The sequence below is a fragment of the Battus philenor genome, unplaced genomic scaffold (assembly GCF_028537555.1).
Source record: "Battus philenor isolate CCGP_79_NKW_IND1 unplaced genomic scaffold, ilBatPhil1.0.hap1 SCAF_15, whole genome shotgun sequence".
NCBI classification, from domain to species: domain Eukaryota; kingdom Metazoa; phylum Arthropoda; class Insecta; order Lepidoptera; family Papilionidae; genus Battus; species Battus philenor.
In genome coordinates, this window is record NW_027181677.1 from 1,756,438 (window position 1) to 1,772,403 (window position 15,966).

A 15,966-nucleotide genomic window follows, 5' to 3' on the forward strand; every position below is an offset into this window, starting at 1 on the left:
ATGGCGCAATTAGAAACAAGTGTTGCCATCTTTTGGAAAAATAAATTAAAAAAAAAGAATTAATTACTCGAACCCAAAACAACGCAACCTCGAAAATCTAACGACGCACTGAGAAAATTAGTACTAATTAAACAGCGACGCAACTTCGAAAAACACGCAAAACGTAACGACGCAAAGCGAGGTATTGGTGTACATTAATAGATTTAAAGCTTTTTCATCTATTAGGGGGATCGGAAAGTAATGTCGCTTTCTCAAGTTAAATTCACACGACTACATTTGTAACAAGTTTTTATTTCTAATCAACAATATATTCAGCTTCGTCATCGACAACCTTTTGCGATATAGTATACAACGTCTTGCAAGTACGTAATGACCTACCAAATGACCCCCTAATATTAACAATATCCCTGTATTTGTATGTATTTATTCGAATGTAACTATTTACCCGAACGAGATTGTATGAATTATTTTCAGTTCTATTATATTCTGTTGCTTAGTCATCGCATCGGTTGCGTTCCATGTTGCTTAAACCGAAATTGTATTACCATGGCTAACTCTATTACATTCATTTTAACTAAAGAATATATAATATGCAGGCACACGTGGTGTCAACTTTGTAGTTGTGAAAGGTGACTTACAATTGTAGATCTTAAGTTTGAACACAAAATTTGAACACCTTAGAAAAGTTAGACATTATGTACAATTAAGTAGCACTAGTAGCGGCAAAGAATCGAGGCTGCTGACTCCGGAAACTTATTTGTAAGCAGTTGCAATCCCAAGTAATGCACAAAGATTGTACAAATCGCTAATATCAGTCCATTACCGCTGGTCAACAGCTACTCTAATGTGTTGTATACGTTAATATATCTTCTTTTATTAACCCTTAAATGCATCTTGTTGCCAAATGTATACATACTACGTTTCTTTTTTTTTTTTAATTCGTATGGTATGTGTTTCCGAACGCACTTCGACGACCATAGATAATATATTGAGTGTCGAAAAAGAAATTATGCAAGTTTCGGCGGCAAATCTATTTTTTTTTAATAGATGTTTGTAATTATTAAATACCTACCGGGAAACATTTTTTCCAGGCTGAAATAAGAAACCATGCATTTAAGGGTTAAATACATCACATACAATATTTGAGATATGAAGATCTCTCTCTGATAGATGAACCGAAATTTAAAAAATATAACATTTTGGCATATGTATTGTATATAAATACATTTAAATACATGTAGTAAAAACATTACAAACAAACACATCAATTGTATTTATTTGTGCAGATAATGCTTCATCTATACAGATATAGATCATTGGTCAATTGGTGTTATAAAAAACGCAAAGACCTGTCTACCGGCCCCGCTTATTCAACTGAATCTCAAGGTCGGGTCTTGTGTTATGTAACATCAAGCGGGCACACCAATTGAGTCTGTTAAACTTGAAGGTCAACGTATAAATTTATATTATAAATGACCAATGCAGACGCAAGGGTTTTGTTTACAAACATCTGTTTCAAATATGTAGTCAGTCTTATTTACTGTTCCTTACTATATCCGTAATGAATTGATGAATATATAGCAAAAAGGTTTAAAGCATGATTGCACAGACTTATTATGACAAGGGGCCACTCGGGCAAATCATGAACTGATGGCGGGCCGGCCGCCAGAAGTATAGGTAATTAAATTTTTTCGGTTTTTTTCTGGAATAGAATTCAATATTTTTCGAAAGTTCTAGAGTATTATTTTTGCTGTCGGCGGGCCACCAGTATTGGTCCGGCGGGCCGCGGTCTGTGCATCCATGCTTTTAAGATTTCACACCTATTTTCCAATCACCTGTATAAAGTCGATCAATCTGATATATGTTACATTTTTTTGATTACAATACAACAGGCCAATAACATATGACAAAACAGTCTACAAGGACCAATAGTAAACGATAATTAATTTTAATATGTAGTAATCCAAATTTCAAAAATACATTTTCTTACTATATCATTATTACGATATATTTATGTTAGAAATCATAGATTTTGTACAGATATCATACATTAATTGACAGCAAATGAGCTATATATTCACCTCTTTAAAATTATACAAAATATATGCTCCTAATACACGAAATACCCTGTATATCATAGAGCATAGACGAGTAGGGATGTGGTGTAAATCGTATATAATACTAGCTGATCGCGCACACGTTGTTTGGCAAAAAAATTAGTTTTTAATTAACTAATAAAAAATAAGGGTTGATCGTAGAAGAGTGAAAATTTAGGGTTGTATGCATTTTTGTATGTTGTATCATAATAAAATTAAAAAAATTGCCAAAAAATAAGGGGTTACCTTTATCACTTAGGGGTATGGAAAATAGATAGTAGCCGATTCTCAGACCTACTGAATACGCATATAAAATTTGGTAAAAATCGGTTTAGCCGTTTCGGAGGAGTACGGTAATTAACTTTGTAACATTTTATATATTAGATATATTTAAAATATATCTAATATATAAAATGTTACAAAGTTGAATAGATAAAGTTTAATTAAATAAAATCAACTTTCGGCATCTTAAGTTGTTGACAATACGTATATGTCGTCGCTGCACATCCGTGGTATTTTTTTTAATATTTCAATAAATCGATGCATCGGAACAATGTAATTGGAGCATCGGCTGCGTAGCATCTCGATTACTGCCCGGGAGAAGGTTCCAGAGCGTAGGCGGGCGACGGGCGGTGCATAGGTGTGAGCTAGCCGCCCCGTATCGATCGGCACCTGCGCCGTTGCAGCCGTGGCCACCCCGTCCACCCCGGCCAGGACTGCCACCCCGTTCGCCCCGGCTGTTGCGCCCCGTGTCCGATTACATGTTACATGCCCTTTGCTGTTTTCCAAATCTGTGAAATAGTAGCACGTAGCGGTCCGAGTAGACATTGTTAATTTGATGAATAAAACTTAAGAAGACGGCAAGTCTTTCTCTGGTGGAGGCTTTTGAAGTTAGTCACTCCATGGAGCGTCTGCCGAAACTATATAAGAGAAATATAGTGGCTTGAGTCAAAGCTCTTTATTGAGCCATCGAGCTTCGCTGCCTTAAAAGAAGTCTAAAGCTAGTTGCCCTCTGCGCCCTTTTATTTAGTATTTGCGAAATCTTCGAAATAATTCTTGGGCGGCATTGTACTACAGACAAAATAATATTTATAAAATATCTAAATTATTCCCTCATTTTTGTGCCAAAATTTAATTTTACATCTGAACTACTTTTCGATTGATTGCAATTATAATTGTGCAACAAATTAAAAGGGAGTTTCGCTATGTTAAAATTTAAGGCTAGACGCCCGCTGCGCTCTGCCAACTCTTATCCGCGGAATCTATAAATGCCCATAGTTAGTAGTGAAGTTCAAAAAATTGTCAAGTTACCACTTAGGTCTGATGCTATATGGATTCGACATTGGCAGCGAACGTCAACAGGCCCAGAGACTCAGAGCGAGGCGGTCAACGTTGTCCGTTGAACAGCAGACACTCTCGGGCTGTGTAACAGTGGTAGCAAGGTCACGTGACACAAACTCGTGCGTGTATTGCACGGACAAGACTCAAGACCAGAGTTCCCTCAACTTTTTTGTGTCGTAGACCCCTTGCCATGGTTTTCCGAGTTGGGTAGACCCCCTACTTACCTAAGCTCTGAGACTGCGACTCTCAGGTTTTTACAAGTTCAAAATCTATTGCGTCCACAAAGCGAATACCAACATCCAACAACTTACACAATTTTATAAACATATATATTTTTTTACTTCATAGGTACTTTTATAATGTAAATGTTTTGATATTATAAGATAGTATGATGTAAGTAAATAATATCAGTGTATGTGTTGAGATCCACTATCGTGGACCTCCATTTTCATTTCATGGACCCCCAAATTTTTTTTCGCTGACGTAGACCCCTTGCAGGTTGTCATAGACCTCTAGGGGTCGATATAGACCACTTTGGGAATCACTGCTCAAGACGATCTCAAGATTCATCAATGTGGCGAACACGGCAACCGGTACAACCTGAGGATGGCAATGTGGAGTAAGGATAAGGAAGTGGTCGCACGAAACGTAATTTTAAAAACCGGACATTGTTAGGGCGTCGTAAAGACAATAAGGGACATGCAAAAACAGAATTATCATAAATGTAAAACAAAGGCATGGACGCTAATGTCTTTGGAACATCGTTCTCAATAATAAAAAAACGGTCATCAACACGAGTTAAATAGAAATTGCAAGTCAGCACTAGACTGAATTATTATTACACTAGATTTTTTGTTAGTGCAACAATATTTTATACTTCAGTAATAAACGCCCACGTGACGTTCTCCAATTTTTTGTATTTTGTTCGTATATTATTTTAATTGACTAAGTACTCCGACAGACTTTATTATTAAAGGTTGTCGCAGTCGCGATGTCATAACCATTATCAAATAACCTTAATATAATTATTAGTTTTTTTATTTATTATTTATAATGAACGTAAATGTTAACTAAACCCGTTCTAGAATAAAAAAATACTGTTAAAAATAGATAAGGTCGAGTCACATAGGCGACTTAGAATTAGTAGTGCCTATACACTTTTCTTTTCTTTTTTTGTAGTTTTTTGTATAATCACAAAATGTCGGTATATCATAGGAACGCGGTGATCATGATAGTCATAAATAAATGTCGATCTAAATGATGGAACATTATCATCATCATTTTAGCCGAAAGACGTCCCCTGCTGTACATATTTTCCGCTAGAAATTTGTGGTACAAAGTTTTTTTTTATTTCGCCACTTTTTTGGCAATCTCTCATTCCCTCCTGCCATCTGCGGGGCGGTGACGTCACAACTCGGGTAAAGTATTTTTTCATTTTATTCTTTTATTTCACTTATTCTTTTCATTTTTCAAAATCTCTTGTGTTACAATTTCCTTCTGTCCTTCACAATCTCTGTTCTTCTACACATTCAAATCGTCTCCCGATATCACCTTTCGTCTCTCATCATCAAAGTTTTGACTGAATTATTTTTATACAATTATAGCTGTTTTATTATCTTTTCTTATGTTCTAAGCTTATATTTCTTTATTCATGCGTAGCTTGGAATCTTGCTTGATATTTTTTGACTTAGTTCTGAGTCTTATTCTAATGTAAATTGCACTACTTTTTTAGGAAAATTTTAGAAATATAGGACGACTTTGTTTTCACCCATGAGGGAGGGGCGATACTGCCTTGTTTCCTTTACATTGTCCCAGTGTTTTATTTAGTCAAATTCAACCGTGAGAGACTAGATGGAAAATAAAATGAATTATAAATGAAAGGCATACGATAACATATAAATTCTAAACAAAACTACATTATTGCTTTTCAAAGGTGTCGATAAGCCAATTATCAGGGGAATATTCAAATGCATTCCAATAGATTCGCTCCGACGTTTCGCTTCACGCGTTGTAACTGATTGTAGTGTTCACGTGCAATATATGTAGCTAAACACGTGCAATATACATATTACTGATTTTCAATACTATTATTTTATATGATATACCATCGACAGACCGGTTGGATGTCTTTGATTTGATTATAAAATCAAAATGAATATATTCTTTATTCGAATAAGCTATAAGCACTTTCGATTTGTCTATCCCTCCGCGGGGCATCTTCAGGAGTTATGTTACACTGATTAGTGCCACTCTGTGTTTGGCGGGTGGTGCACTTTGTTGCACGACTACCACTGTATGTGCGGAAGTGGCTAAATATTGGTCCTTTTCTTACTTAGGATGGACTTCCGCGAGGTAACGCCTGATTCCATTATATACTTATATGTGTAACTGCGAATGAAGGCATTTTGTACCAGGTTATTCTTTTGAACAGTGTTGAGATGAAATGTTTATGTCGATAATGTTTTGAAGTTATATTTTATTGAAAATTTTCTCTAAGAAATCAAATAATGCATACTTGTGTATTATTAGTATGTATTTAATACTAATAGACGCAGTAAAGAACGTAGATCACTGTACAGTGTGTAACTGGCCTAATTAGCTTGGGTAACACGGATTCGCTCGATACGACACCGAGTTCGTAACGCTTATCTAAGCCGTTATCCTCCGGTCCCTTGAAATAATTAGCTTAGTTGAATATACGCATTTAGAATTTTTTTTATTTTTTTTTATATTTTGGTTTCAAAGTCTTTCTGGTCGGTATTTATGTACCAATTATAGGGAGATGATTTAAAGCGAAAGGGTTAAAGCCATGACGAGTCCACTTTCGAACATAACCAGTTGCTTGTAGTTTTTATGTTTCATATTAAAATATATATAAAAATAATATAATTTTAAATCGCATGTTTTTAGTTTGAGATATTATCTAATATATAAAATTCTCGTGTCACGGTGTTCGAACTTGAACTCCTCCGAAACGGCTTGACCGATTTTTACCAAATTTTACATGCGTATTCAGTAGGTCTGAGAATCGGCTACTATCTATTTTCCATACCCCTAAGTGATAAGGGTGGTCCACCCCTAAATTTTATTTTTAATTTTTTAGACAATTTTTTTGGTTTTTATTTTATTATGATACAGCATACAAAAATACATACAAAGCTAAATTTTCACCCCTCTACGATCAACCCTTATCTTACATTTGTTAATTAAAAATTTTTTTTGCAAAACAACGTTTGCGGGATCAGCTAGTGTAGTAGAAATTTGATATACTTGTTTTATAATTAAACTACTATTATTTATGTAATGAAATTGTTATATAGCTGTATCCATTTGTCCGCGCTGGTGGATCTAATTGATTCACACACGTACACACTTTCCCAATCGTACAAAAATTCTACAATCATAAGGTACATTGCGTTCTTTGTTCGGGTTTAAATAAAAAAAATATTAACACTGTCACGTATGTTTGCCGATGTCGTCCTATGCTCCGTTTAAACATCCGTTACTTTAAACTAGTTAATGTTTGTTTACACTGCTCGCGATAAACTCTGTTTGTTATTACAATTTAAATAAAAAGATGTCGATTAGGCGGTCATACGATGGATTGAATACACAGAAGTAATAGGCGGGCTTTGTTCTCAGCTTCCTTTTGAAGATAGCGGCTGATCATACCTTATTCTATTATTTAGTGCTACTATTATTTATTTATTTATTTAATATTCTTTATTGTACACGATAAGATACATAATATACAGGTGCAATAATATACTGAAAAGTACAATGGGCGGTCTTATCACACAAGGCAATCTCTTACAGACAACCATAGTAAGGAAAAGATAATAGTACTTATAAAGGGTTTGATTGATGATCTACTATACAGGTAATTTACAGAGACGATACGTCATGACAAAAATACTTTTTGAGCCGAAAAACTAAATCAAATCGTGGAATCTTTCAATTTAATGATGCAATAATTAAGCAAGCGTGCTGATCTAAGAAAAGGTTAAAACAAATTGTCTGATCTGTCTTGCGCTATTCGTATCCAACGACTTCTCATAAAATTGACTATGTTGTTGGCCCACATAGTGGGGGACCTATTCTCGCTGCGTTTACCATCTCGTCGCCACTCGATAATCTTTCATCTCTAATGAATGACCGTTGCACGAGTGATGTGTCAACATAGTCCTCTCTATTGCTTTTTGGATGAGCTTGCCTTGCCCATCATAACGAACGCATCTGAGATCCATATGTCATCACCGGCAACAAACAAGTCGGACCTTCGTCTTCAGATATAGACTTATTTTTACATTGTATTCGTGGTTTTGTAGAATAGAGAACTTGGGAGTTCTGTACTTCTTTACTTAGCGTTTTTGGTTTTTTTTTTTCAATATCGTACCGTAATTTCACTTGGAAAGTTACACCGGTGTTCATAATGATGATTTTTAATTGAAACTAAAACTAAAATTACTTTTAATTGATTATTGGAAGCACGTTATTTGAAGAGGATTGTACGCCAGAAGAAACGTTTCGATATTAATTGCTCTTTGAATGTTTTAGTTTGTAAGCAAAATATTTCCTCTTTGAGTGCGACATCTTTTCTCTTCGTGTTGTATGTTTTTTTTGTCATCTATGAAGGTTACGGTATTATAAACTTATGTGCGCTACTGGTATGCCTGAATAAATAATAGATGTTGTATTGCAGCGAGAGCAGCATGTTCGTGTCGCGGCGGCGCTGGATCCTGAAGACGTGCGGCACGACGACGCCGCTGCGCTGCGTGCGCGCCGTGCTGGCGCTGGCACGCGACACCGCTGGCCACGCGCACGTGCACAACGTGTTCTACTCGCGCAGGGAGTTCGCGCGCCCGCACGCTCAGCTGCAGCCGCACGACAACTTCGACTCTGAGGTCAGCATCTTAACGTTTAGATTTGAACGAAACCATTTGTAACCTTCATCATATCGGTAGCAACGGCTGAAGTGCAATAGAACTATAATTAATGTTACGCAATAAGCTGGTCATGGGGGGACGGAAGCTAGTCCTCCGCTATCTGAATAAGTGGCCTCCAAGTCGTCACTTGTGGGTCATAATAAAATGGATAGCTAATGCTCCCCGCAACTGTGGTAACTTTATTCCCTCAAGCGTATAAATATCCAGGTAACTTTGCAATACAAGTTCCGTTCCGTATGGAACAATCATACGGTACACTTCACACAAGACGTTTTAGGATACAGAATTTCACTGAAACTAAGATTATACGTAACATATACATAGGTCATCCACACAGAGCAACAGAGAGGGCTTTCGAATGAGAAATGATGATATCTGCAGAAGAATCAAGGAACATCGATATAGCGTAAAATTGCACGAACAAAGTGGTAGTTGGCGGGGCATATTGCACGTACGAGCGTCGGTCGTTGAGGCAGGAAGGTTTTCATGCGGCAAACATGAGTCAGTAGACTCTGTGTGAGTAGGTGGACCAACGACATAGCCTTGATGGCATGACATAGACTGGTTTTCGGAGATAAATGGAGAGCGCGGCTCCACCCACAAGGCAGACAGACAACCTCGCTAAAGTAATTAAAAGACGCTGAATGTCATTTCCAAGGGTATTATTGTAAATCTATGGGGAAACCAGTAGTGGACATCATGACATTCGTTTGGTCAAATAACCGTCACGTCCATATAAGCCCTTAAATCGGATTGACGTTCGTAACTGCTACGTCTGTACAGTTCCTTAGGCTGGATTAATTATCGCAACAGCAGATAACTGCCACGTGTGTAAACCCTTAGGCAGGCTAAGTAACTGCTCCGGTTTAATAAACTCTTTAACCTGTATTAACAATCACATCACCAAATATTTGCTCTTTCTGAATTATGAATAACCCCTTTATTCAATAATTCAAGTATGCGTCGAGCGTAAAAATAGTTTCTCAAGTTATGTCCGACCACAAACAAAGTAACTTTAGGGACATCTAGTACACGCGTGTACGTGTTTATGAAAACTGATAAGTATGAACAAGTTATTCAACTATGTCTGAATGTATGGCACGTGTTTTTATATGTGTATATATATATATATATATATATATATATATATATATATATATATATATATAGTCGGCTCGATCCGTTATCTCTGTCGCACGAAATACAGCGACTGACAAAACGTCACATAGGTAGTGTGGGACATAGATAGTGCTCTACGAAGCCGAAATTAGCCGATTGTCTCTTTCCAAAGGTCGATGTGCAATGTTTATCGCCGGGTACTGTACACTTTTCCGGCATGAACAGCGCCGTTGAAATCTTAACTAAAATGCACTTATGTAGCTTCTAATAGTCTTCTTTATTATTTATTTGACCTGTGAACAAGATAATTCATTTGTTATATGATCTCGCTCGATCAACACGGAGAACTGTTAATGGGTAAATCCAACAATGTGTTGTTTGGCCCTTGATAACAATAAATGAACTACTAAGAAGTTTCTTATCTTGTTTCTGCGAAATTGCGAGTTGCCTCTCTCATAACAAAGTTCAAATTACGACGAAACGATAATGCCTTATCTAACGAGCTAATGTTAAGAGCGTATGCATTGTTAGAAGTAATTAACAGTGAACACTGGACCGAGATCGCCAGTTCCTGTTGAGATAAACGTCTGTGTTGGTAAATGATACATCCCGACTGCTCGTAGAACCAACCCGTCGATGATAATGGAGTACTGAGTCTTAGCTGGTTTTAATTTTACTGTCTTATAGATAGAGAGGACGACAGAAACTTTTGCATTTTCAGCATAATGTGTTTTTTTTTAATATTCTTTATTGTACACGATAAGATACATTTAATAAGTTTTACAATAATATACAAAATAGTACAATGGGCGGTCTTATCACACAAGGCAATCTCTTACAGACAACCATAGTATGGAAAAGATAAAAGTACTTATAAAGGGTAGTTTACGTGTACAAAAAATACATTTTCACAAACAAATGAACATAAACATACATTCATACGTATATAACATATATACTTATAAAAAAAAGGTATAATACATATTATAAATATAATACAATAATAAATAAAAACATCTAACTGACTTCGATCAGTATTGGTTCGATCGCACTTGCCTCAGAAAGAAGCAAGAAGAAAAGGAAATGAACTAAGAGATAGATAATTATAGGTCTAGTGAATGGTTCTTAACCTTTTTCTTGAAAATAGGTAGTGAGTTAGCACGTCTTGTATTCAGCGGTAAATCATTCCACAATCGAACGGCCTGCGTGGTGAAAGATTTGGTCATAAACGAGGTGGAGAAGTGGTTTTAAGTGACAAAACCTTGGCTCGGATTAGACAGAGAACCAGAATACAAGAGCTGTCCAAGTTCATTCGTCAAACGCCATCTGACAGGAGACAATCGACGAATGGAACAGGAGGGCATGTGGAAGACGAGACGGCTTTGATAACGAGGATATTTTTCCGGACAGTCTGGCCCGAATGCTCACGGGACATAAGCGATTCTTGGAGTATCTATACAAGTTTAAACTCAATGAGAATTACTCGTTATTTTAATGGTCCACGTTTTCGAGAGACCTCCCGTTCCCGCAGTTTTGTGTGAGGCAGGGACGTTACGAAATCGAGTCAAATCATTCTCTTTTCACTCTTTGCAACTTCTTTTTCACTTTCATGGCATCGCACATCACCTTATTTCTTTCATCTATCTACATTCCTTGTTAAATTTGGTTCTTGTTACAGCACAGCGTTTTTTTAACAATTTTCCATTTTCAAATTTTAATTTGTTATTTATTAACCCTTTGCACTCCAGCCTAGTAATGCATAGAGGCTACCAGCAACACCAGCACTATATTAGTTCCAAGTACATACCTATGATGTAGAAGAAAAATAGAGTCGTTTCAATAAAACAAAATTTTTATTTCTTAGCTATTTTATAAACAAAACATATTCTAACTTATATTATAAAAGAAAAACATAAATTTTAGGACTTAAAATTTCTTAAAGTGTGATATCTTTCGAAACAATTGCCCATATGCATTCGCGGTTTACCGGGACAAGTATCACAGTATTCCGAAGTTTCGCGTCTTTGTCCTTTTTCCTGTCTATTAGAACAAACAATACAATCTCTTTTCTTGCCTTTTCGCAATATGTGCAGTTTTTTGTCCAGTCTTGTTTCAGTTGCTGAAGTGGAAGGTCTTGATCGATCTTCGCGGAATTCACCTACAAGTTGATCGACTAATCTCTTGACGAACTTCAAATGGGACAGTGGTTTTCGTTCTTACTTTTTTTTACACACTTATATAAAATGTATGCATTTATTGCAGACATCTCCATTCCCCAAAAGAACAGCTTCCTCCACCACTTAAGAGATTTTCTTAGAAAACAATATGATGATGCGTATTGATCAGCGCGATCAACACCACCCATTGAAGCCATTACGTCACTATCGTCACTATCTGTCTCTAAATGATCTTCTAATTCTATTTCACTTAAATCGTCGGCAAGCAACGCAAAATCGAGTTCATCTTCCACATCACTTATTTCACAACTATCGTCAAAATTTTCGCCTTCCATCTTCACTAGGGTTATAACGTTATGAGTGTAACGAAATAAACTTAAATAGAGCACTTTTTACTCTTATTACAATGTAGGCATAATAAACGTATCATAAACACTATAAGATAAGCACAGACTATTTTGCTTACCTAACTGTTAAGGGCACCACAGCAGCAAAACAACCATGTCGCCGCTACGGCGACAGCGGATTTATTGTTAGCTTTTTAATGTCGCAAATTCGGCGACAACGGAGTGCAAAGGGTTAATTGAATTATACCTATTCTCCTGTTGCTTACGAGCACATACATAAAGGTACCTTACATAAATATTTCATGGTTCTATGTGTTTGTCGCCGGATCCACTATACATAAGTACAGTTGTAGTACTCTACACACAACGTGCCGCCCGCTTCTGAGAACCGTTCCATTCTGAATTCTCGAGAGTCCGGTTACCGGCTGCATCCGCGACTGTCGAATTGATTGGGTTCTCACAGCAAAACATATATATATTTTACTTAGTGACATTACACAGCCGTCAAATACGTACATGTTTTCGAAAGTGTCCATGTTTAACGACAACATATTTTCAAATTTGTTATTCAATAAAGATTCCGGCTATGTAATTAAAGAGTATTGCGTCTGTTTATAAAAAGACAGCTGCTATGAGCTTGGAGCACATACCTAAGCAATCTTAGAGTTCAGCGTTCTTCTAATCCGGTAATATTGCATGTGATCTAACGTACCGACAGTAATGTAGATTCAGACCAAAAAAAAACCTATAACGGGGAGCGTTCCGCTCTCTAGTAACCGAGACTTATGCCTCCGAATGATGAACTGAAATTAAACAGTCAGTTTAAAACCATGATCGCCTGCGAGGACTACCTACTGCATATTTGCAATTCTGCCGTAAGAATTTAAAAAAGCTAAGGCATGGCGAAAAAGGTTTGAATCAACATGTGACGTCGTAATAATCGTAATTCGATTTTCGAATTTAACCCCCCCCCCCCCCCAAACAAAAATGAATTTTTCTCCTGCTGGGCGTGGTGTGAAGCTAGGGCCTCACGTTGGTAAACACTATAGTCTAAGCGATCTAAGAGTTTTGCGCTCTCTCAATCCGATGAACTGCAGCATGTAGCGGTCTGAGTCGAGATCCTTCACGAAGCCTTCGGGCTTCGCTTATATAGGTTTAGTTTAAGCGCCCTCTGCGCCTTGACCGAACACGAGGAATCTGAAATTCTATTTGAGCTGCAGTGTAAACAATGACAAAAAACCTATGCCTCGTAATCCGGTGAAAAAATGTTTAATAATCCGTACCGGAGTTTCTGAGGGAGCATTAAGAACTAAGCACCTTTACTTCTCTGCCACTTCAAACCCAGTAAAGCTGTGAATATCAAATTGCGAGCAACATATCTCCACTCCAATACAAAAGTCGTATGAAAAAAACAAGATTTTATTTTTATTATTCACAACGAAGGACCTCGAGGAATTACAGCAAGCGCACCACACAATGGTTTTAGCTTGTACATTTACGACGCCATAAAATCACCGCAGCCGTACGGTAGTAGTGTATAATTGTACTGAGTACAAAAGTAAATAGCAGGAGGGTCGTTGTAAAAGACGGTCGGGCACACCAAGTGGTTCACGACGACTCGTGCATTTAATTTTACAACAAAATGGACTTTAAATAGGGTTATTATATATAAACATGATTGTATAATACATTTTAATATGTGTAACACGTGTAATAGATTCAGAATTTGAATGATCTAACTTGTTCAGTTATTAATTTTGATTAATAACTTGAATTATTGAATGAAGGAGTTATTCAGAAAGAGCAAGTGTTTGGTGATGTGATCGACAATGTTTTATGGGTTTATTTAAATAGAGTGATTATTTGGTTATGTCATTATATCTTTTGATCACTGCGATGACGAGTTTGTCGCTATCGGTATCCAGAGACTTTTGTCTTTGACTATCTCTCTAGCAGTCTGTATTTGGCACTAATCGGTGTAACATAACTCCTGAGGATGCCCCGTGGAGGGGTGAACACGTGTTGAGTGATTTAACCGTGGCAGTTGTGTAATTCGCATTGTTTGCCGCATGCGCATTTATCAGAGGGCTGGCGGGCTGTTCAGTTTGTTGCACGACTACGACTGCATGTGCGGAAGTGGCTAAATATTGGTCGTTTTCTTACTTTGACTATCTCATCGGTCTACATAGTGGGGAGTATACCAATGCAACGTCTACCGATTTGTGGTTTCCACAAGAGAACCTTTCAACGCCGTCTGTCAACCGACTATTTGAGTGATGTGCCCTATGTAATGCCACTTTTTTATTAATTCTAATTTGTATCGCTAGTGTTTTTTTTTTACAATATTTTTTTTTCGCATTTACTAAACGCAGACAGTTGGGAGAGGGTTGCCGCTATTTGATACGGTTCCTTCTTCTCCCAGCTGCGAGGCACGACGGCGTTTTATAATTTTTATTAATTTTTCTTACACAATATTCTCTTATGAGTAAATACAGCTAAAAATTTATACATATTAACAATACAATTTGGAAGTTTTATTCAATTTAGATGAATAATTCTTCGAGATACATTAATAACGTAAATTACCCCACGAATCTCTTCATTTTTCTCTCTAATTTTAATAAAGCTAGGAAATGGTTTGTAGGAACATTTCCTTTAGTGATTAGAGGTCAGAACGGATTTTACGATATTTAACCCGCAGGGAAGGATAAAGGCAACGTTCCTTTTAAAAAATGTACTACTTGAATATTTTTTGACATGTTAAAAACTCCCAAGAACGTAATTTATGAAATAACACAGACAAAAGGCCACAGCGAAGCAGACAGGGTACAGCTAGTACTATTGTAATATCACAATGTTCAAAGGTTTTTCATTCACGTAAATAGTTCAAATAATGTTATTAATTTTTTTTTACCATTCTTCTTATTTTAAAACAAACAACTACTTGCAAAGATGGACATTGCTATTTAAAACATAAAGAGACGGACTTTATTTAAAAAAAAATAACTGCATTCTTAGTTTTAAACTTGACTTGTTTTCGTATAAACCTTAGAAATTATTCATTAGTTGATTTTTTTTAATTTACTGGCACTATAACATGCGTTTGTGGCACCTGTAAAAAGAGATTTAGTAGCGATGCACTAAACGAATGCCGCGTCAGTATGTAAACATTCGTTTGCAAGTATAATGTTAGTCCGCAGTGCATCGCTTACATAATCAATTCCGACACCTCGCGGTGACAAACAAAACAATTGAAGGGGACATTATGGAGGTTTAGAGGGGGTAACTCTTTGCAGCGTGTCAACTCTCATCACGTGTTGTTCCACACTCTAGTTATAGAGTAATTGTAGAGGGTATGTATTTCATATAAGTCTTTTCGTAGAAGGTAGAAATTTAAAAAAAAGTCAAGGACTGTAAATCGCCATTGTTGGTATCTATTTAGATCACCAACGCAGACGTCTAAATGCATCGAATACCAGTAATAATTTCATCATCATTATCAGCCGTAAGACGTGGACGTTCAGGTGGAAACAGACAGTCTTCATTGTTTCCTGGTGATCTTCACAGTGGACGTCCGCAACTGTATAAAATCACTTTACATAAAAATTTCAAACACACTCAATGTACAATTGCTACCGTGTTTGTTTTTTATGACGTCATTATCCTGAGATAACGATGTTTATTTAAAAAAGTAATCTTTCCTGCTATCGGAAATTCGTCCGTGACGTCATTTAGTTACGAAAAAAGTCGCGAATTGCCCAGCGGATTGGCAAATTGAAGTAGCAGTGGCACAAAGCACACAGAACAGATATCCATTTTATATGGTCCACCTTTTTTATCACTTCCCCCTTCATTGGTGAACAGGGATTTTTTTGGCAACATTGATCTTTCACATATGATTTTTATACTCTATTTCCTTTCATACGCCGCCTTCTCTCCG

The 15,966-nt window shown here is 36.7% G+C and overlaps 1 protein-coding gene across 1 annotated transcript in view; it reads left to right on the forward strand.

The window, feature by feature from the left end:
• SamDC (S-adenosylmethionine decarboxylase) overlaps positions 1-15,966 on the forward strand; it is a 47,565-nt gene that overhangs the window by 22,585 nt on the left and 9,014 nt on the right. Inside the window, exon 3 of the mRNA XM_068761640.1 lies at positions 8,140-8,341. Within this exon, the coding sequence (XP_068617741.1) occupies positions 8,140-8,341 (202 nt within the window). The remainder of the gene's footprint in view (positions 1-8,139; positions 8,342-15,966) is intronic.